This window comes from Podarcis vaucheri (genome assembly GCF_965113315.1).
Source record: "Podarcis vaucheri genome assembly, chromosome: 15".
Lineage (NCBI taxonomy): Eukaryota > Metazoa > Chordata > Lepidosauria > Squamata > Lacertidae > Podarcis > Podarcis vaucheri.
Window position 1 is genome coordinate 19897475 of NC_138753.1, and position 23837 is coordinate 19921311.

A 23837-nucleotide genomic window follows, 5' to 3' on the forward strand; every position below is an offset into this window, starting at 1 on the left:
CCTTCCCAGACCCGCTGAAAGAGGCGGTTATTAAACCGCTTCTTAAAAAACCATCTTTAGATGCGGCCACGATGGCCAACTATCGCCCAGTCTCAAATCTTCCATTCCTGGGCAAGGTGATTGAGCGAGCGGTTGCCGAACAACTCCAGGCACGCCTGGAAGAAGCGGACCATTTGGATCCCTTCCAGTCGGGATTCAGGCCTCATCATGGGACTGAAACTGCCTTGGTCGCACTGGTTGATGATCTCCGGCGGGCTAGGGACAAAGGTGAGAGCTGTTTCCTAGTTCTGCTGGATCTCTCAGCGGCGTTTGATACCATCGACCATAGCATCCTTCTGGACCGTCTTGAGGGGCTGGGAGCTGGGGGCACTGTTATACAGTGGTTCCGCTCCTTCCTCCTGGGCCGTGTTCAGAAAGTGGTGGTGGGGGATGAGTGTTCAGACCCCTGGGCTCTCACTTGTGGGGTGCCTCAGGGTTCTGTCCTCTCCCCCATGCTTTTCAACATCTACATGCGGCCGCTGGGAGAGATCATCAGGAGGTTTGGGCTGGGTGTTCATCAGTATGCGGATGACACCCAGCTCTACCTCTCTTTTAAATCAGAACCAGTGAAGGCGGTGAAGGTCCTGTGTGAGTGTCTGGAGGCGGTTGGAGGATGGATGGCGGCTAACAGATTGAGGTTGAATCCTGACAAGACAGAAGTACTGTTTTTGGGGGACAGGAGGCGGGCAGGTGTGGAGGATTCCCTGGTCCTGAATGGGGTAACTGTGCCCCTGAAGGACCAGGTGCGCAGCCTGGGAGTCATTTTGGACTCACAGCTGTCCATGGAGGCACAGGTCAAATCTGTGTCCAGGGCAGCTGTTTACCAGCTCCATCTGGTACGTAGGCTGAGACCCTATCTGCCTGCGGACTGTCTCGCCAGAGTGGTGCATGCTCTGGTTATCTCCCGCTTGGACTACTGCAATGCACTCTACGTGGGGCTACCTTTGAAGGTGAGTCGGAAACTACAACTAATCCAGAATGCGGCAGCTAGACTGGTGACTGGGAGCGGCCGCCGAGACCATATAACACCAGTCTTGAAAGACCTGCATTGGCTCCCAGTACGTTTCCGAGCACAATTCAAAGTGTTGGTGCTGACCTTTAAAGCCCTAAACGGCCTCGGTCCAGTATACCTGAAGGAGCGTCTCCACCCCCATCATTCTGCCCGGACGCTGAGGTCCAGCGCCGAGGGCCTTCTGGCGGTTCCCTCATTGCGAGAAGCAAAGCTACAGGGAACCAGGCAGAGGGCCTTCTCGGTAGTGGCGCCCGCCCTGTGGAACGCCCTTCCAGCAGATGTCAAAGCGATAAACAACTACCTGACATTCAGGAGACATCTTAAGGCAGCCCTGTTCAGGGAAGTTTTTAACGTGTGATATTTTACTGTATTTTTGGTTTTTATGGAAGCCGCCCAGAGTGGCTGGGGAGGCCCAGCCAGATGGGCGGGGTATAAATAATAAATTATTATTATTATTATTATTATTACTATGGTGCAGTTGGTATTATTATTAAGTACTTTGGCTCTTAGTTGGACCTAAACTGGTATTAGGAGTTGAATTCTAGAGACTACCAGAGGTCAGTGGTGGATTTGCATGGGTAGTACCTATTTTAGGGCAGGGAGCAGTGGCGTAGCGTGGGTTGTCAGCACCCGGGGCAAGGCAAGTAATTTGCGCCCCCTAACCCGTGGATTTGCGCCCCCTAACCCGTGGATTTGTGCCCCCTAACCCTAACCCCCAGATGTTGCGCCCGGTGCGGCCGGCCCCCCCCCTGCACCCCCATGCTACGCCAGTGGCAGGGAGTTCTACATGTCTCAGATCCCACATTGTTCCAGATGATATGAGGCCTCCCCAGAGGCCACACCAAAAGTATCTGAGCCCAGGGATCTTGTGAGACTGCTGTCAGCTGCACTGCATGGATTACAGTTCCCCAATGCCACAGGCAATGCAACAGTGTCCAAGGCTTTCAGTCCTCTTCAGTGTATGTTCCTCAGATATGCACCGTGTAGGTAGAAGTAGGCCCAGAAGCCTTTTTAGGCTTTGGTGCACATCACTGCTGTCACAGGCTTGCACTACACCTTGGGACAGTTCTAGAGGAGCCTAGTACAATGGGGGTTGTGAAAGGTTCTGATAAGTGAGCCCCAGGTCTTCACTGAAATCCATGTCAAAATTGTGGTGGGTGTTTTATTCCACTGAATTTTGTTGTATGGCTTAGAACAGGAGGAGTTATTCAGCAGTGGAACAGGCTACCTTGGAAGGTGGGACTCTCCTTTATTAAAGGTTTTTAAACAGAGGTTGGATGGCCATCTGGCATGGATTATTTAGATGTGGTACCTGCATTGCAAGGGATTGGACTAGATGACCCTATGTGTCTATGATTCTATGATTTAAAGCATATTTAAAATGCACAACATCCTCAAGGGAATCCTGAAATCTGTAGTTTGTTAAGGAAGATGGGAATTTCAGCTATGTTGGCATCAGCTACAATTCTCAGGATTATTTGGGGGAAGCCATGTGCTTGAAATATGTTTGAAATGTATGGTTTGTGCACAGCCTTGGTCAGACTGGACTCCCTAGTTGGCAAAAACTAACTCAGACAATCATGCCAAAAGCAGCAATCGTTCTTCCCTTTGTTGAACATTTCTTCCCTGAACAAATCGAAGATGTAGAGTGGTTATTCTTTCTTAGGTGAGGCAGGTGTTTTAATTTCCCCACCACTAAGATGCAATAAAGGAACAACCACCATCTCGCAAACCGCGGAGAGCCTTAAAGGAGCTCAGTGCAGGGGCAGAGAATCAGTCTGCTGTTCACAGAGGGATCGTCAGATAATTAAACTACAGCAGGGTCCCACTGTACCATCCTGTACTAATCTTAGTTTAGCAAATCACTTTCTTCCCCTCTGCACCACCCTCCCACAACACCTTTTGTGTGACTACATTGTAAACTCTGCAGGACTTCACTTTGGTTCTGCATAGTGCCTTAATCTAGTGGGAAGCTAATTTCATAAGAGGTCTCCTGTTGAGAGCCAGAATTCTAGGCCCAACCGTTGTTAGGGGCAACCGCAGACTCCATGTTTTGAATATGGGGGTATGCTGCGCTAAAATCAATAGGGAAGAGGCATGACAAGGTCCCTGAGGTGTCATGCCATCACAGGTGACCTGCAGTTTTGACCAAAAAGTGCAGAATCCTGATTCCCTCATTAATCTTAATTGATAGAGCAGTTGTGCTCCTAAATGGTGAAAAGGGAGGGCAATGCATTCCTCCATAAACAACCTGATGTGCCACATTTGAAGGAGAAAAGAATAAGCTCAGCAGAGCTAATGTGGTTGTGAGAGGAGGTGTGTAGGCTGGCAGCTAAGAGAGAAGGCTGTGTGCGGAGCAGGCCCTAATTCAAGTTTTGCCTAATTCCCCAATCTCTCAGCCTCAACACCCACATAAAATGCTGGGCTGCTTTCGAGGGCCATTGTAAAGATGATTGAGATAAGTTATGCAAAGTGCTTTGAATACTTGAGATGTGCTATTTAAGCACACAAATGATTATTACCATCCACTTCCATGGATGGAGATGTGAAGGAACTATTTTCTCACACAAATCCTTCAGGAAAAGAATCTAATGAGTGAACCTTCAAGAAGAGGTAGGGTGGTTTGAGGAGAATATCTCTCATCCATTTGACCTCTTTGGCCATTGAAAAGTCTCCTCTGAGATTTTACAGGGTTGGCCTATTGTGTTTGTTATATTAAAGGGGGCCCTCAGGCAGAGAGCTGAAAGCTGTGAGGTGTGAACTGGGAAACTGGGAAGCCCAATTATTCCTTGGTGTTTATTTTTATTTGAGGCTTTTCATATCTGCTTTTTTTTTTTTTTGTTCCATAGTAGAACTTCCTCTCCACAAAAGGCAGTCAGTGAGCACCCAAAACTGTAAAGTAGTGAGAAGAGGCTGTGATTTGCAGGAGAGAATTTGTGGACATGGTATGAACTAACCATCACTTCTTCCCTGAAACTCTCCTACCCTTGCCCTAGCACTTTCCCCTGTGACATAGGAAACAAGGGGTTGACTGACAAATACAGCTGAGGGGATGTGGGAAAGGGAAAGCAACAAATGGGGTTAAACATTCCCTTCCCTGACCATTGAAGATAAATTGTTAGCTGTCTTAAGGGCTGGACATACTCCTCTTCTGTAGCAGTCTTCAAAACAGGCAATAATATGGGATGATAATATAAAGAAATCAAGGTATTGCACAAAGTGATGTGTAGGCCTAGGAACAGGTTGTGATCCCCGGCCTCTCCGGTGACCAAATGGGCTCTTTTGCAAGGCTGGCATTAAAAAGTATGTCATCCTTTCCATCTCCTTTTCTTCATGCTTCCTTTCATTCACTTTCAGAAAGTGTCTGCTGTTCTCTGTTTTGCCCATTTACTTCACAGCCCTCCCACTGCCACCCACACCTTCTCCATCCCATTTCTTATTTACACGGCGCTGTGGTCATGGAGTGGTAATTATGAAACGATATATTTATTTTTATTTTATCTTCATTTTTCTCTTCCATTGTTTCCTCACCTGGTTTAGAAATAAGTGAGCCCACAAGCTCAACCTTGTTCCAAGGTCAGTATTGTTCTTGCTGTATGTCACCTTCCGCTCCCTTATTTGCAACCTCCCTACCCGCCGCCACCCTTCGTTATACATTGCCTGTTTCCCTTGTCCGATTTGCATGGAGGACGGTACCACTTCCTGATGAGCACCCAAGAGACTGCAGGCTCTGATTGGTCTCCTTGTCTCCATCATGTCATGTTTGATCTGTTGACTCAGTGATTCAGAGCTTCAGTAACCAGTTCCATATCTCCTTCTCCTCCCTCACAGATTAGACTCAAGTAACTAAAAGTGTATCTGCATGCCACATTCATATTGCCTTTACACCAGGGATGGGGAACCTGTGGCTCGCCAGTTCTTGCTGAACTACGACTCTCATCAATCCTGACAAGCGTTATGGATGGTGGGAGTTCTAGCCCAACAATGTATAGAGAGTTAGGGGTGATGGAAATTCCATCCCATTCAATATCTGGAGAGCCAAGGATGGTTTGAGTTGTAGCCCACTCAACATACGGAGGGCTACAGCATCCCCATCCCTGTCCCCATCCCCTAACCACTTTGACCATCAAGTTTTCCTACCCAAAGAATCGTGAGAATAATAATCTGAAGAAATGACTCACAAAACTGCAGATGACAAGCTTTCCTAAAATCAGTTTAAACCTAGAATGCACATAACCTCTTCAATATTCCCATCATAAGTCTCTGAGTTCAGGGCTTATACTAGAGCAGTGCCAAACATCCTTAAAACAAGAATTTTATGAGAAATGTTCTGGGCGTATTTATTTTTTTAAGAGCCTCCTGAAATGGTTGGAGAATTTTGGATCACTCTTAATAATATTTAGCAAAATGACCTTAATTTTGCTGGTGGAGAATCAGGTAGAGAATAAAATTCCCAGCCCTCCAACAAACAGAGCATTGCATGTCCCTCACAGAAAATCTATGGCAGGGTACCCTTCCAGATGTTGTTGGACTCCAGCTCTTATCATCATTGTGCATGCTGTCTGTGGCTGATGGGAGCTGTAGTTTAACAACATCTGGGACTCAGTGTGTCGCACTAGGTCATGGTTTGCCAACTTGTTTTGTCCTCCAGATGTCACTACACTATTACTGCCATCATCCCTGACTATTAGCCCTGCTGACTGGAACTAATGGGAATTGTAGTAAGTGGGTCTAGTTATATGGGTGGTGCCAGGGATCTGCAACATATGATTCTGAGTGCCCTCACCAAACTACATTTCCCAGGATTCTTTTGAGGAGCCATAAAATGAAAATTAATATAAATCCAATATAGCTTTGCAGAGTAGATGTGTGTCTGCAGCAGGCGCTGGACAGCCCTCTCCCCACCAGAGCCAAGCAAGGCCAAATCTCCCTGACGCCTGCAGAGAGGAGTGCTGGGTCGTGCTGTGCTGGGGTCACCACTTGCCAGCTTCCCTCTGTCTGCAGCCACTTACCATGGGCCTGGGCTGCTTTGCCGCCTGGCCAGGGTGGGAATCCCTGCAGGGTGCCTGATTGCACCCCCTCAGAATTTTGCACCAGGGGTCACTATCCCTCCCCATGCTACACCACTGTGTGTATGGAATTAGAATGGGCCCAATCCCTCCTTCATCACTGTTCCATAGTTATGGTGGAGGTTTGCAGAAGCATCCATTGTAGGTGATGAGACCAGATAACTTTTTGGGTCCCTCCCAAATTTCTGATTCTTTGTTGGGATCTGTTCCCCCAGCTCCCCTTAAAAGTGTATGGGTAGGCCAGCCTTGATCAGGGCTCAAAGCCATCCTATATTATGCAGGATCACAAGAGAGCTGCTCCCCCACCATGGAATTAATCTCTATATAATTCTGTAGTGTTTAAAGCATGGCATGAATGTCCTTTTTGCCACTGCCTGCCGACTGGGCTGACAAAATGATCAGCCGCTGCCTTATTGATACTCTTGCAGCGAAAACAAAACAAGGCAGTACATTTGGAATCACTGCATAACATGTAACAAGGAAACGGCAGCGTTAATTAATTGATGGCATGGTGGCGGGGGGGGATGAATTTCAGCAGAAGGAGATGTGGAACTGGCAGAAAGTGGCCCCAAGTTGCACCATCTGGCAGATGAAGAGGAACGATTGTGAGGTGAAAGCATGCCCCAAATCCAGGTGTTTAAATAGGTCTGATGGAAAAAACCAGCTAACAGAATGCAGGCGGGGGAAGAATCCTAGCAAACTTGGCCAGCTCCCCAACCTACCTCCCCATCTTCATTTGGAGAGATATGATCCCAGGAATGGAGCTAACTTTGGTCCCTGGTCCACAGACCTCCATTAGATTTCATCACTGATACTAGGACTTGAATGTGGTTTGTCTCTATCGATCTGCATTTCCTCCCACCTTGCGGAATCAACACTGGTTTGTAGCTGCCACATTCCAAGAAGCAAAACTTATTTATTAACTCATCTGTTCTTTCTTTCTCCCCCCCCCTATTTCCCCCCTTTTTTCTCTTTCTTTTCTTCTTCCTGCATGGCTTCCTTGTGTGTGTCTTCTCCTCATGCCTCCCTACATTCTGCCATGTAAGTACCACAAGCTTATATACCAGCTCTAGCCAATTTTGCATTTTTCCTATGAAAGGAGTGTTACGGGGTGGGGCAACAGGGCACAGGGTGGTCTTTGCAAGGGGTGTGTGTACATTTTTGTTTGTTTGTTTATGCATAGTTTTTTAGAAGATAGTTGGGAGTTAATTTTCTGGAGCATTATGGGAATCACTTGGAGGATCCAAAGCAGAAATGGTTGGAAGCTGTAGGCATAAGAGGTTTTGTAACTAACTGGAAAATGACCCAGCTATATTAATGCGATATAAATGATCTAGGGTTAGGTTACCTGAAAGACCACCTTGGCCTTGATACATGAGCTGGATCATTTGCATCATGTGGAGTATGTATGTTCATGGGCACTTGGATGACAATATCTCATCTTTTCAAATAAAAAAAGTTGGTGTTGGCTATGAGCCAAAGAATCGATTTCCTTGTTTAAGTGAACAGTATTTTAACCTTGCCCCCCGCCTCCCCCCCATTTTAACTTTTACATTCTTCTCTTTCGTGTGGTTCATGTGACAATGAACAGGACAATTCCTCCTATGTTTTCTTAGGCACCCCCAGACCAGGTGTTTCTGCACCACCTATTTAGCTCTCTTGTGTGTGTATTGCACACAGACTGAAGAGTAGTGTACAATTCATAATACAGACTGTGCACTGTCAACCCATATCATGGGTACCATGAGTCATTACTCCTTACAACTGATCTAAAGTCTTCTATAACCTGGATTTGGAGTGAGAACATCCTTAACCAGGAGTGCACAGAGAATGTGTCTGTACTTGTGTCATATTCTACATATTGGTTTAGGTTTCTCTCTTCAGCCGAAAACCACAAGATAAACCTACTTTCCTTTTTAAAGAAAAAGAAAGAAACCTCATGCTGCAAAACTTATATAGCATCTACCCAGATTCTATCATGAGGCAAACTTTTAAGCCATTCTGGCTTTGCAAGTTCCTAGACCATCTTATTGTTGTCAGTGGCATGAGTTGCTTCTTCAGTTGCCAGATTGAGGAGGCCAGTGGATATTAGAGCTAAGCATATAGAGCTGAATCTTCTGTCATCTCAATGTGTAAGGAAACATTTCGTCCCATGGAAGCAAGCTGAAAGTATGATGCAACAGATGCCAGCATTTCCTCCATTGCTCATGGTCCCTGCAAAGCATCTTGTTGCTTCCTACACCCCACCATGATTGCTTACTTCTCCTAAGTGACATCAGCACAAAGCAATATAAAAGTGGCAGTGTGATCAATTTTCTTTACAGCAAACCAGCTTCTCAAATCCATCTCTTCAGCACCCATCTATTTGTCCAGATCTCATACTTTGTACTTTTCCATCCTTTAGAGTATGACTATTGGTGTCACTGGCTACTAATATGCAAGGTTTGGTTCCTCTGTGTTCCTCTCCCACACCTCCCAATATTAAGCACAATTCTTCACAACATCTCCACGTTGCATTTTTTAAAAAGCCCTTTCAAAACATCAGCATTTCAATGCACATTTTGCCTAACACACACCTTTTCCATTCAATTTTGCCTAATATACATATTTTTGCAAGCAATTACCCCAATATAACACATTTTGTTTGTTAACGTTCGTGAATCAGTGCATTCTCAACTAAACTTTCTTGCAATATATGCATTCTTTTACACATGTTGTTGTTGTCGGAGAACTGCATTGCTAAAAAAAATAAAATAGAGAAGTGCAGATTTTGAGGGATAGCTGCATATTGGTTGGCATCCTGTTTTAGGAAGTATGTATTAGGTAGATTCACATTCAAATGTGAAATGAATAAAATCTTAGGGATACCACTCCTTAGATTTTTCTTCACCTAAAGATGTCCCACAAGGCAGTGGGTATGAATTTTTTCCTCAGGGTTTGTTCCCAATGCCTTTCTCATGAATGAGTATAGCCACAAGGCAGTAGAGGTTTAGGATCAGTTTACCTTCTCCTAGATGGGCTACCTTCCCAGGTTGATGAGCCCCATCTGCCTCTAACCATTTAGAGTATGAGATTAGTAATATTCATCTATTTTACAGGGTTGTTGTAAGGGTTAAGCAAAGGGATCTGTGGGAATCCTCAAACTCATTATAGAAGTGTTATGCGTCATCATCATAAAACCAGCATCATAACACAATGCCCCACTCCAGATACAGAAATCTTGGTCTAATAAACATCATACCTGCAGGCTTCCTCCTCTTCTCTTTCATGCATTGTGATTTCGTTCTTCTGGGGTTTCCTTCTATATCACCCACTTTCTTTGGTTAAAAAATATATTTGATGCAAATATCAAAATATGCAGATGTTAAAGCAAACACTCCATGTGAAAGGCATGTTTCTGTAAGATAATTTATACTATAGGCACTGTATTTTAACATACAGCTGTTCAAGAGCAAATGACACACAGGTTAATCAGGTGTGGGGATTGCTTTCCATTCTGCCCTGTATTTGTCACATTTGCATCCAACCCAAGGTTTGTGCATTGCAAACACAGATTTGCATAGCATCCCAGGTACACAAGTCAAGCAAGGAACTGTGTTTGACCTCTGCTTCCAGCTATCTATCTATCTATCTATCTATCTATCTATCTATCTATCTACTCCATACTGCTCCATAGGCAGCAGTAGCATACTGATAATTTCATTTCATGAGGAAAAATGTAGCTATTTTACTAATCCTTTACAAACGATTTGCAGTTGCACCAAGATCAAAGATGACAATGAGTTTTAAAAGGTCAGAAATCTTCGAGAGACGGTGATTATGAGCCTGGGTTATGAGCAACATGATGAAAATTGCAATGCCTGGAGCATCTTATTTGCCATCTTTTAACCCTCTGTAAACTGTCTGTGACTGGAAAAGCACAAAACCAGCTTAGAGATAAGAAAAGAGAGAGCCTTAGCAGAAGTTTGCAAGAAATCACAGCAATGCAAACCGGAAGGTTGAAGGTGCCTCAGAGCAGGGTGGAACACCTCGAGGGCCTTTTGTTTGCTTTATTGATAACTTCTTCTTTAATTTTGTAGAAGAGACAACCACACTTCAGACACCCTGGAAAGGTCAGTAAAACAACAGCAACCCACAAACCTGCTGCTGCTCCCCCAACTTCTGGCCTTGAACCTCAGCCATCCCTCTCCGTCTTTCTCTGTTTCTTCTCCCTTCCCCTGTGGCTAAGCTAACATCAATGGATCAAACGGCCCATCATTGGCCGTGTTGAATCTTTTGTCAGCTTTCGTACCAACCCTCTGCCTCTTTTTGCTGAATACCTGAAGGCTTTCTGCCACCTGCTTTCAAACAATCTGCTTTGTAGCAAGACTTCACCTGTCGCCAGTCATCCTTATTGCAGAATAATACAGCTAGTCCTCATTTCTTTCAGCTTAATTTACAGATCTTCTTTACACAGCTTTTGCTTCCATTGCTGTGTGACCCGCTATCCTTGCTTTGCCACTTCTCCTAATCCCTTTTTCTCCCAAACCCCCAAAACACATTCTATATATTACTCATCTGTGACCTGAGAAGCATTACAATGGTTTTCCAGTCTACCTTTATTCAGAATCTCAGGCCTGGTTTATACGTATATTTTCATCATGCATTGACAGTGATATCAAAACATGGTTTGCTGCATGTGTGAGTGGGCCTGAACAGCTACAGCACCTAAATGCCCTTATCTCCTCACATCACTTTATGCAATGGTGTCTAGAAGAGAAGAGTCATTTTATACAGTCAGGTACTGGCCTTAAAATGTACAGTAATGAATTTGAAGAGCAGTCAAATAATGTTATTTCCACATGTGCTAAATCCTGATCAAAATGTCCACTGCAGTTTTATTGTCTTAGTTGTAGTTCACAAAGCCAAAGGTATGGAGGTATTTCAGCTGTTCTATGAAGTAGGGTGTGCACTTTTGAGAGATAGAAGAACTTAATGGAATATCTTTATGTTTCTGACCAAATGACATCTATATCTCCCCCGCTCAGAGTTTCCCTCAGGGTGGAACTTTTTTTCAGCAAGCATTTACACCCAGCATACACAATGTGGTGTGCTCCAGATATTGCTGGACTACAACTCCATCATTCCTGACAATTAGCCATGTTGGCCATGTAGTCCAAAACACCCTGAACATTGTCTACTTTTGATTTATACACCAGCTTAGACCTGGCTACTATAAGCCAGCTTTGAAACTTTGCCTACGGATGTTCTCCCTTGAAATTTGGAAGTCCCTGGGGAAAGGGATCCTCATCAGTGTGGAGAAGCCACCAATAACATCCCTCTGCGTGCCTTAACACTCCAAAGTTGGCACCTGGATGGAAAACTCAGCAGGGTATTCCAGGCCAATCATTCTCAGATGATTTGTTTCTTTGTTCTCAGATGCTCTCGGCGGATAATTGATGCTTAATAGCTTTTTCCCTAGGATACCACTGGGCCTGTTTGTTGGCCACTTTAGAACATCACATGCCTCCTTAATGAGCGCTAAGGAATTAATGTTGGAGAGAAGCCATTGCCAAGGCCAGGCTGGGCCACTTCGGCTCCTTTGTTGACTCTGCCGTCATTGATGGCTGTTTTGGCAGCAAGAGCTCCATTATCTCCTTCCATGCAGCTCTGTGCTTGGCTCCCTTGAATGCTTGTTATGAAATTTCAAAGGATCCAACTTCGCTTTCAAGAAACTGGTAGCTGAGGCTTTCTAGGGCTTCTGGTCCAGCTCCAGTGTGATAACGCCAGTTGATTTAACGGAGATAGAAAACATTTGTGTTTGGAGGTGTTTAATCATCAGTACAGATTTAATAGTAAGTTACAAAGTTGGGATTTATGCTAGGAAAACTATGCTATACCAAGAAACGAGGCAGGTGCAAACAAGCAACAAAGTGTCTTGGGGCATCTTGGGGCATAAGCATTTGTGGACTGTGGTTTCCTTCATCAGATACATGAAGTGTTACCCTGATCTGAAAGTACATATATACATGGTTGGGAGGATGTTGTTATAAAAAAAAGGACAAAGGGAACTCAAATGCAGGAAAAAACAGAAAGTGATAATTTAGTGTTTAACAGTGGCAGCTCATAAAACCATTTTTGAAGACACAGGCATCCTGGCATGGGTAAGCCAATTATTGCATACAATGTGCTCGAAATCCTTTGTCTTGCTTCAATCCAAAAGTCTTGATATAGTCAGCAGGTTTCATGGCACAGTCTCCCTTTGAAATCTGCTGCTCTGGGGTGGCTACTTAAAGGTCATTTGCCGAAAAGCAGAGCAATGAAGAAATGGAAACAGGAGGCAGTCATGTAAAAACCACACCGTGTGTGGCGGACATCTGACCAGTACCAAAGGCACATTGGGGCACATTTAAAGAAGGTGGTCTTCACAAGAGATTGAAAGGTTAACAAGGAAGGGGCCAGATATACCAAGGGCTGTCACCAGAGACACATCAGACAGTGATGGGATTTAGAACAGGGCCTCCCTGGAGATGCTCAGCAGACGAACAGGATTATGTGGGAGCAGACGGTTCTTTGAATGAATATGAATGAATTCAAACATATGAATCACATGTTCGGAAGCACACATCAAGAGGCTCCGGACCTCTGAGCGTTCAGTTTCACCTTACATAGCATGTTGTGACGGGATTTAAAATGTCTCATAGTACATAAAAGAGATTGAAGTAATCTTTGCAAGACTGACAAGGGAAGAAGCATTTGACTCAACAGAACTGAGCAACATGTTGACAGATGTGCTTACAAGAGAGTAACAGTGGGATGATTGGGCAGACTTTCTTTTCATCCTGGGTCTCTCCACCCATAGTATTATTTTTGTGTGGTTTGGCCATTAGTTTTTCAGTGTATGATGCTCCAAGGGTTCACGATGCCATGAAAATTTGATCTTATTCCTTGGCGGGTTGTACCTCAGTGATGCTTCAGGGCATGCTATGCATGCAGAAGGTCCCATGTTTGATATATGGCTTCTCCAGATAGGGCTGGGTGACCTCCCACCGAAATCTTGGACATCTGCTGCCAGTCAATGTCTCAATGATACTGAGCCAAATGGATTGATTGCCTGGCTCAGTATAAGCCAGCTTCCTTCATATGTTCCTTAAGGGTTTCTAACTGCTTATTTGTAAGCTGGAGCACTCTGATTTTTCACAATGAAAAGTAAAGGACTGATAGTATACAGAATATGTTACTTGTGCTATGGCAGGTCTAATAATATGGGGACTTCAGAGCAAGCAGGAATGAACCTCAGCCTGCATTACTCGCATTAGTGTTGAAACTCTAAATAACTTAGGACTCAAATATATGAAAGGCCATCCCCATCTCTTCCACTTTCTTCGTGTGTTAAGATCTGCTAAGGGGAAATCTCTTGGCAGTTCCACCACAGAGAATAGCAGGCCAGTAGAGATATTCCATGGAGCAGACTCTAAATTGTGGAACTCCCTCCCCAACAAGGTGTGTCAGTCACCTTCACTGTGCAGCTTTCACCAATGGCTCGTCTACATTTCCATTTGCCCTTCCACTTTTCCCCAGGAAAACCCACAGTTTCATGCTGAGTCAGAACGAAAGACAATTGGGTTTTCTATGGATTGCTGTTTGTTCTGATTCAGCGCTAAATAACAGGTTTTCTGGGAGAAAGCAGCAGGGCAAAGGCAAAACTGTGCCTAGAAAAGACAGGACAGGCAGAAAACCACAGACCCCTCTGTTCTAGGCACAAGAAAAGCAGTGATGTGGCTGAGCTCTGAAGCTCCCCCTATTTCCTTTGGCTTTTGACAGCTAAGGAGTTTCGTTTTGGGGGATGCATCTCCTTTGCTGAATTTGTGGTGTTTGGTTCACTCTGGAATGGTTTTGGGTATGGTATTTTCATTGTGTGTGTGTGTATTCTTTAAATAATTGCATATCCACTTGTTGTAACCCTCTCTGGGACATTATGGTGAAAGGTGGGTAAGAAATCTTATAATTAATAAGCTTTGGTTCAGGTGTTATGACTTGGGTGTTGTGAAGACTGGCTGATCAGCTATGGTTGCTGATGAAGAAAGGGGACAGTCTCTGGAAAATGCCATTGCACCCAAAACAGTTGTTGTTGCTATTGATGATGATGATGATATCACCATCTTGCCTTTTCTCCAGACTGGAACTGAAGGCAGCTTACACAGATTAAAATGAAATAGGTAAAACACAGAAAACTAAAAACATTTAAAAGATAATTGTTAGAATGTAATACAACTCTAATTAATTAAGGTAAAGGTAAAGGGACCCCTGACCATTAGGTCTAGTCGTGACCGACTCTGGGGTTGCGGCGCTCATCTCACTTTATTGGCCGAGGGAGCCGGCGTACAGCTTCCAGCTCATGTGGCCAGCATGACTAAGCTGCTTCTGGCAAACCAGAGCAGTGCACGGAAATGCCATTTACTTTCCCGCCGGAGCAGTAAGCAGTACCTATTTATCTACTTGCACTTTGATGTGCCTTCGAACTGCTAGGTTGGCAGGAGCAGGGACCGAGCAACGGGAGCTCACCCCGTCGCAGGGATTCGAACCGCCAACCTTCTGATCGGCAAGTCCTAGACTCTGTGGTTTAACCCACAGCGCCACCTGTGTCCCTTAGCGCCACCTGTGTCCCTTCTAAGTAAATTAAAGCAACATAAAAAATAAATCTATTAAAATGCAGAAAATAAAAACAGCACAGCACTATTAAAGTCCTTTCCTTAAAAAAAAAAGACAATTAGTTCCCAGAAATCTGTCAGAATAAAACAGTCTTCACCTTTGAATGAAAAGACAAGGAGGGAGCCAGCTAATCTAGGAAGGGAGTTCCAAAGTCTGTGAACAGCCACTGAGATGGCACTCTCCCACATCCCCACCAAGCTTTTGTCCTTGTTTTCTTGTTGTGCTCCTACATAATAAATAAATAAATTTGACTAGGGTAGACAGGGGTTAGTTTGGAACCAGCCGTGGCAATAACCATAGTTTCGCCATAGCTGATAACAGCCTCTGGCCTGTTTGCTTCTTCATTCCATTGCTTATTATTCCATTCACTGACATGGTGCCTCCTGTCTTCCCACAGGCCCTGGAGCAGTGCATGATGGGAACAGTGGCGGATCAAGACGAGTTGGCTGCATCTGGCTGCTCCCCTTCCTTCTGTTGCAACTGCTGCCCAAGTTTTGACCCTGTCAACCATGGCGATAAGATGACGACGGAGAAGAAGAAGATAAAGAAGATGAAGAGAAGAAGAATATTACAATTTTTTAAAAAATAATCATAATAGTAAGAGTATATTATGAGGAAATATTGGGGAGAGAGAAAGGGAATCTGAAAAAAAGAAGAAGAGTCCAAATTGTTCTGCTGATGTTTCAACACAACTGAGTGTTTTGTTTTCTTTCTTTTGGGTTTTATTTTTCTCATCCACTCCCTCCCTGGACAAGGAATGCAGCTGTTGGGGACCAACCAGTGCATTTGGCTGAGTGACCATTGATCCCCATCTGCCCATCCCCACACTAGCAAGGCAGCTGACTCAGTTTTTTCTTTTCTCTGAAATCTGCCCAACTCTGGAGGATTATGGTGTCGACTACCCTGTGCACAAAATGCGTCACAGTTCCCCCCCAACCCCACATACACCTCTGGTCCCCTTCCCTCCTCTTCATGGACTGCGCTGTCAGTTTGCTTCTTTGATTGCAAACTATGATGAAATGATGACAGGACCACAACCACTCTGATAAAGCAACAGCCACCACAAGCAGCTTCAAGGAAAAGGGAAAACACGATGATGACCCAAAATCACATGATTGTTAAGACATTGATTCATTGTACTACATGGATGTCATGGATAATAAGGGATTCTGAGTCATTATTAATTTTATTAATTATATTTTCTGATATGAGCCTAGAACTGTTAGTTCATAAAAAAACACACACAAAAATACAAAAAAAAAGAGAGGAAAAATGGGGTGGGGGAGAGAGAAAAGTAAGTTTATTATTAAGAACAAATTGGCTAATGTGATCCTTAACTGGCTTACAAGGAGGTGGAATGTCAATGTCTCTGGCAGTTTATCAGATGGGTCTGGATACAATTTGACCCGTCCAGCAGAAGCAAGAGAGAGAGAGAGAGAGAGAGAGAGAGAGAGAGAGAGAGAGGACAAGCAAGTAATGCCTCCACCAGCATTATCGAGTTTTCATTCATTATTCTGGTGTTCAACTCAAGAAGGTTTTCCACTGTCTTCATACTGTTTGGAAGTACAAAGGTTGATGCTCACTGTATCTTGAGTTAGATGGATATGCTTATTCTTTTTATGAGCTATATATATATATATATAGTATATATAAATATACATACATATATATATAAATATTATAATAATTATTATTTTGTTAGCATCCTAGCACATTATTTCTCAGCCAGGTCCTTCTGCCGACATTACTGCATGCTGTATATGAAGTTAGCTGTGTATTGGTCTTTTCAGACACAAGGATAGAGTTTTATTGGTAACTGTGTAATTAATTCCTGCTTTTTCTTTTCTTTTCCTTTCTTTTTCTTTTTCTTTCCTTTTTTGGCCTTTCCGTGGGTTATTTACATGTTGAAGACATTTATATAAAAAAAAGAAAAGAAAAAAGAAAAGAAAGAATGGAAAAAACACATAACAATTCTGCAGCGTCTCTTTCCATATTTGGATTTCTATAAATGGGGGAAACAGTGGTAATTAAAACCAACACACAACCTTTATTTTCCCTGTGCTACACAGCTTTGGATAGGAACACAACAAGGACACAGAGAAAAATAAAAATAAACGACGTTTCCGTGAATAGTACATCTTTTTAAAAAGAACCCTCCAACACACACATATGCACATACCCCATGTCTACTAGAGAAATTGACTCACGTCAGTTTTGTTCTCTCTTTTCCTTTTCAATGGATAGAACTGGAGAGTTGCACCTTGATGACAGACAGTTTTTGGGGATAGCTCAGTAGATGGAGACCTCCTTTGTCCTTGATTTATTTGGAGGTCAAAACTGGAGGTTGTATCTGACTTTACATTAAAAAGAAAAAAGAATATGTTCCATGTTCCTCTTCAGACTGATTGTGATACCTCATTATTAAGCTGGTTGTGGAAGAGATGTGCATATATAGCTAATGCAGCAAAACAAATCATCAATAAAATGTTGAACTTAAACTCTGATATAGGACAGATCTTGAAGGGCAGGGTGCAACGCCAGTTTAGCAGGGTGGTGGGGTAGGAGACCACAACAGAATTAGCTGCTCCTGCTGTGTGCAGGTCTCGGTAAGAGTTCCTAGTTGGGTCTTTTTGCCCAGTGTCCATTAACTTGATGGTAGATAAAGAATGCATTGAAAAGGATATGTTGATGCAATGTGGCAGGAATGAGGGGAACCAAACATCTCTGAATCCAGCTGGCCTGAACATAAATGGATATGATCATCAACTTGGGTTAGTGTTACTTTAATATTCAACAGTATATTTGTGTGTGTGTGTGCTGGTGTGTTGGTGTCATGAAATAGTCCCACAAAAATGAGAATCACGCTGCAGGTGACATGACATATCTTATTGAACTAGCAAGCCCAATGTTGTTTTCCTGCTTTCTTGACTCCTGTGGATCATTAATCCCTCTTTCCCTTGTTGTTCATGATTTCCTTGCTTGCACTGGCTGCATGGTGGGAATCTCATGCCCCTTGGCTCCTGCCTACCACCCTTCCCTTGAATATTTGCCCTCTGTTTCCTCTAGCCTTACTCCTCATTCATCTATCATTGGGCTGATCTTCCAGCTTCCTGAGCTAGAAGGTTAACCTAGACCTTTTCATATTGGATTTCTCTTCACCTTTGGCCTCAACATGGATGTTGTACATGCAATGGCTATGCCCATATCAGTTAGTTATCAGAAACTCTGGACCAGCATTCCCTAACCAAGTACACGGTGAGTCCTTTAAAAGAGGCCCCATGGATACAGAGTGCACATGTTACACAGGGCCTCTTTTAAAAGACTCACCCTGTACTATCCTCCAGATGTTCCATCATCCCTGGCCATCATAGTGAATAGTCAAGGAAGATGGGAGTTGTAGTCCACAACCTCTGAGGAATAACATGCAGAGGGAGGCATTTCTAAGCCTTCTTTCTTTCCCTTTCCCTTTTTCTTTCTTGTTCAGGGTTCTGATGGAGAAAGCGAGCAAGCATTTTAAGATCACAAAGTCTTCCTTCTTACGAGAGGCCTGCAAGTCTGATACATCACATTCTCCTTCACAAGACTATATTGGTCCAGCGAGAGGCAACATCCTGTTAGCTTCCTAGTTAGCTTCTGTAACCTTTGCAGCCTTATACATACATACATACATACATACATACATACATATATTGTACTTCATCAAAAGATATCAGAGCAGTTCCATCTGGACAGCTAAATGATTGTAATTCTGCCCCCTTATTTGCTGGCCTGGATTAGACTATGACCTCCAAATCTGGACACAGCCCACCAGCCTGCCCTATTTGTTCACCCACCACAGCCTGAATAAACCACCTTCCTTGGTTACTGGCCTGGGGCTACAAAACCAACCATACGGGTGATACCACACATAGCAGACCATGATACATTGTGTCAATCAGCTGCATTTGGTGGGCCACAAGCTGCATGGGACATCTCAAAAAGAACGAACTGCTGCTTATCACGTAGGGAAGTAGTTAAATGGAGAGAAGAGTGTCCTTCAGGAGGGATGCCATGGAGTGCAAGATGCAGAATTGCAAGTAATGAGGTCTGGGAAACAGAGACATAAAGGTTACAACTGGGATTTTATTGTATTTTTTTTACAGTCCTTTCTCTCTATAGATGCTTAGATGTTAGTGCTAGAAGGGACAGTTAACCTCCTTGCCTGATCTTGTCCTTGATTGCAGGTCATAGACTTTTGATCAGTGCAGTGCAATGGCATTCCCTCTAGCTATAGTGGGTGAGCAATAGCGAAGGCGCAAAGGTTATAAAAGAATCTGTGTTCAGTGCACACTGCAAATGGAAATCTTCCTCCAAATACTGGCTAAGTGACAGTGTTTCATTTCCATCACCAAATGTAGCCAGTGTGGTGCACCACACCAAAGTATTCCTCATCAACTAAATCTAAATCAATAGCTTTTGCCATGTGGAGGGCAGCAGGAAGACTCACCACTCAATGTCTCCATGGTGGTGCCCCTCCAGAAGTTAGGGACTACAGCTGACATTTTGCTTAAAAGGCCCCTGCGAGCCAAGCTGTATGTTGCACTTGTGGGGGAATTCCCCTTGGGGTTACAAGTGTGGAGACTCACCCCAAATTCCCAGTCAGTCAGACTTCAGTCAGTAATGCATTACCAGGCAGAGTGCAAAGAGTCTGTGAGAGCTTTCTATCAGGACACACAATAAATAGGAAAAGTATACATCATCTTCAACCACCCTAGCACTTCACCATCTCTCATCCAGCCACAGTCCATGAAATGCAACCTGCTCAACCCATTTTTACTGAATGTGTCTGAACCCTCACTGTACCTTATTTGGAGGGTGTTTTGTTTTTGTCCCCCCCCCTTTATTAGTCAGTGTTAACTTCCTCTTTAACTGGTTCTTATCACTCTTGTGGTCAGGTCATATTCTTATGTACGTGACACTCACCTTGCTAATAATGGGTCTAACGGTAATTCCACCTCATACTTGCCAAGGAGACCAGCATGCCTGTGGCAAGGCTGTTGAATATTAGTATTCATTGTTGTTGTTGTTGTTGTTGTTGTTGTCGTCGTCATCATAGCATTACATTTATTTCCTGCCCTTAAACTTCCTGCTTCCAGGTGGGTTACAGCAATTTAAAATTCAGAACTGAAAGCAGCTAAAATATTTTGCATTCACAAGAATACATTGCATCCTGAATGGCACATCTCAGATGCCGAAGGCAAAGAGGAACATCTTCAGCACTCACTGTAAGCTTTATAGTGAAGGTGCTAGGTGTACCTCTGTGGGCAGGGAGTTCCACAGATTGGGGGCTGCCACAGAGAAGCAGTGGCGTAGCGTGGGTTGTCAGCACCCGGGGCAAGGCAAGTAATTTGCGCCCCCTAACCCGTGGATTTGCGCCCCCTAACCCGTGGATTTGCGCTCCCTAACCCTAACCCCAGATGTTGCGCCCGGTGCGGCCGGCCCCCCCTGCACCCCCCACGCTACGCCACTGCAGAGAAGGCCCTCTCCCTGGCCGCCACCACTCCTGAACTTCTTAGGGTGGTAAAACTACCAAGAGGGCCCCCTTCTGTTGATTTTGAAACCTGGCAGGGTCTGTAGATAATGTTACAGATATTTGGGGCCTGAGCCATTTAGGGCTTTGGGCATTAATCTAAAGCACCTTGAGCTGAGCCTGGAAATGAACTGGAAGCCAGTTTAGGACTGGCTGTCATTCAGTATGACTCAGATCATCACATAATGAGGTTCCTCATGTATGATCCACATCAATAGCATTCTTCATTCTTCTGCATTTACCATGAATGACAAGATAGCACTTCCTCTGTTCTCCACGCACACAAACTCTGACTGCAGAGTATTTGGTGTTTGCTCATTGGATCATTGACATTCACTTGCCACAAGATGTTGTGATAACTGGGAACTTTCTTGGCTCTCAGCATTAATTGGACAAATTTGTAGGATGGATCTACTGTATCAATGTCTGTCACCCACAATAAGACAGGGGTGTTGTTGTTTTTCAGGAAAAAAGAAACTCATGTGTTCAGAGTCAAGGTACTATATCCAACTAAATTCTACTCTGGAATGATTGTTAAACCAGTTTAAGCCTCTAGTGCCCAAAGAAGTTAACATGCAGGTAGGGCTCTGACCTGATATCTTCTCCCCCAAAACACGCAAGCCCCCATTTTGCCCACTGTGAAACATGATCAGCAAGGCTGCTAATGTTTGCCCTTGCACAGTTCCTGGGATCTGCCCTCCCTGGTCCTTTTAGAAAAAATGTCTATGTATATCCATATCATACCCAGAATGGAAGGTAGATCTGTGCAATGGCTTCAATCAAATAACAAGGTGAGCACGTGTGTTCAGATTGAGTGAGTCCTTCCAAGATGAGACACACACACCAAACAGAATAGGGTCATGGTCCAAAGTGTTGCATCACTTTGGGGTGGGGCCTTGGAAGAGCCAGGCTGGTGTGAATGAGGGGTAGGGATTTACTTTTAAGCACAGACCCGATACATTCTGCCCAGCTTCGCTCACTGGTATGGATGGCAAGCAATGAAATAGCCATAATAGTCATGAGTGAAAAGTAACAACCAGCAATGTGCCAGGCATGCACACAGAAAAATAGGATCTTTGTTACCCCTTTTTGGTGGAAGGCAGTTGTCCAGAAACACTGCAAGTTAACAGCAGGAGCCTGCTTTTTCCAACTCTTCATAGGTTTACTCCAAAGATGGGGATGGTGGGGATCAGAATGAATGAATTTTGAGTGGCGTATGACCAGATATATAGGTTTGCCCATCAACTAGCACTATGATTAGCGCTTCTCTCTTTTCTTTCTTTCACAAAACTGACGCGCAGCGTAAATTAATAATGCAGAGTTTTTAAAGAATAAGAGCTTTACTGAGTTAAAATAAACTTCTTCATAAACAACATGGTTCCAAACAGTTTGAATGAGATTACATACTGACTCTGTTCACAGCTGAGGCAGACTGACTCTGACTGAAAACTTACAGAGAGCACAGAGAGAAACTGGCTGCTAAGTCACATCTCTGAGTGACTCAACAGTTAGCAGTTAGGCCTGAATAACTTTAGTGGGCCCAAATGATGTGCAGTCCCAGCACTTCCCAGCCTGCTTTTCTGCTTCTGCTCTCATGTGTCTTTGTCACATGACAAAAAACACTTCTACTTTTCTTAATAAGGGGAAGGGCCGTAGCTCAGGGGAAGGGCACCTGCTCTGCATGCAGAAGGTTCCAGGTCCAATCCCTGGCATCTCCAGCTTGGGCTGGGAATGCTCCCCCCCCATCTGAAATCCCAGAGTGCAGCTACCAGTCAGTGCAGATAGTCCTGTGCTAGATGGACCAGTGTTATGATTCAATACATGGCAGCTTCTTGCAAGGTTATTTCCGCCTTAGGAATTATTTCGTTGTGCTCAGCCCTTCGCTTCATTCCTCCTGAATTCAGAAGGCGTAAATAGGACTGTTCCACTAAATGGCTTTAGCCAAGTAGGAGAGCATTTGCTTTGTGTGCAGAAGGTCCCAGGTCCAACCCCTGACATACCACAGTAAGGCTGGGGGAGACTCATGCCTGAAACCCTGGAGAGCTGCTGCTCTCGGTAGACGATACCGAGTCTGACTCTATGGCAGGCAGCTTCCTATGTTTAATAAACTCTTCTGAATTGCTCTGTGGCTTGGTAAACATTAGCCATTGCCAGCTCCCTATTATTCAACTCTTCCACCTTAAATGCCCTTTGAACCTGGCCCCTTTGTAGCATTTGCAATTCTGTCCTTGTTGATGCTCTTGAGAACAGCCTCAAATAAGCCAGATTATTACTTATTGCTCCTTCTATTCTCTGCAAGTTCTGCCACAAAAGTCCCCTCACCTGCACCCACTGGCAAGAAGATATTTCCCTTTTCCCTTTTCGATAACCTTTTTGAATTATAAGGCATCTAGGTTCCCGGTAGTGTCATGTCGGTCTCCCTCTGCTCCACCTTTCCTTGCTCTTATGATAACAATGGTATAACAAGGCCATTGGAGAAAATGGTTCATAGTACTCTGTGGCTGTCCTTTCCTTGGACCTTTTATGATGCCTGAGAAAAACTGTTGGTGATTTACAGTGAAAATGCCTATTTGTATAGCTTGGGATTTTGCTTGTGCATGGGGTAGGCTAGGGATGGGCAAATTCACCTATTTCGAGATCTCTCAATTTCTCATTTTCCCAGTCTTAAGTTCAGTCCTCCACAAATGTTCCACACATCAGCTTGCAAAGTTTTAAAATCCTCATCAAAATGCACTGGTATTATAATATGAGCTTTATCATAAAACAGTATACACATTTCTGTATATCATTCTGCCGGATATGCATACATTTTTGCAAAGCATTTTCCCGTAATTTACAAATTTTTGAAAAACAATTTCCCCTTATATAATGTGCTTGTATATATTATTTGCACAAATTATCCTAGTATTTGCATTTTTTGTACACATTATTTGGCTGGAGAACTACAGTACAAAATTCGGAGAAGTGAAAATTTTAAAGGCTGTTCTTCGGTTCATGTTTTATTTGCATATAATAGTTAAAATAACATACAAAAATCCATTATACAGTGGTACCTCGGGTTACATAAGCTTCAGGTTACAGACTCCGCTAACCCAGAAATAGTGCTTCAGGTTAAGAACTTTGCTTCAGAATGAGAATAGAAACCGTGCTCCGGCAGTGTGGCAGAAGCAGGAGGCACCATTAGCTAAAGTGGTGCTTCAGGTTAACAACAGTTTCAGGTTAAGTACAGACCTCCAGAACGAATTAAGTACTTAACTCGAGGTACCACTGTATTCGGGAAAATTGTTTGCAAACAAAATGTGTATATTTATCAAAACTGTGAAAAGCACATTTATTAATACTGAAATGAATTTTCATAAGTGTCAGGGGTTCAGGAGCAGAGACGCAGGAAAGGGAGGAAACAGAGAGCGAGGGGGAGGAATACGAAGGAAGGATGAGTGATGATGACGACCCGAGA

General features: G+C 43.9%; 1 protein-coding gene across 9 annotated transcripts in view; it reads left to right on the forward strand.

The window, feature by feature from the left end:
- Nucleotides 1-17577, forward strand: part of NTM (neurotrimin) — a 799838-nt gene extending 782261 nt beyond the window's left edge. Inside the window, exons 8-10 of one of the 9 annotated variants that reach the window (XM_082201510.1) lie at nucleotides 4592-4627; nucleotides 10200-10232; nucleotides 15209-17577. In XM_082201510.1, the coding sequence (XP_082057636.1) occupies nucleotides 4592-4627; nucleotides 10200-10232; nucleotides 15209-15309 (170 nt within the window). In that variant the 3' untranslated portion in view covers nucleotides 15310-17577. Of the gene's footprint in view, nucleotides 1-4591; nucleotides 4628-7166; nucleotides 7232-10199; nucleotides 10233-15208 lie in introns of those variants that run through there. The other 8 variants (XM_082201511.1, XM_082201512.1, XM_082201515.1 and 5 more) reach the window with 8 other exon arrangements.
- The last annotated feature ends 6260 nt before the right edge of the window (nucleotides 17578-23837 follow it).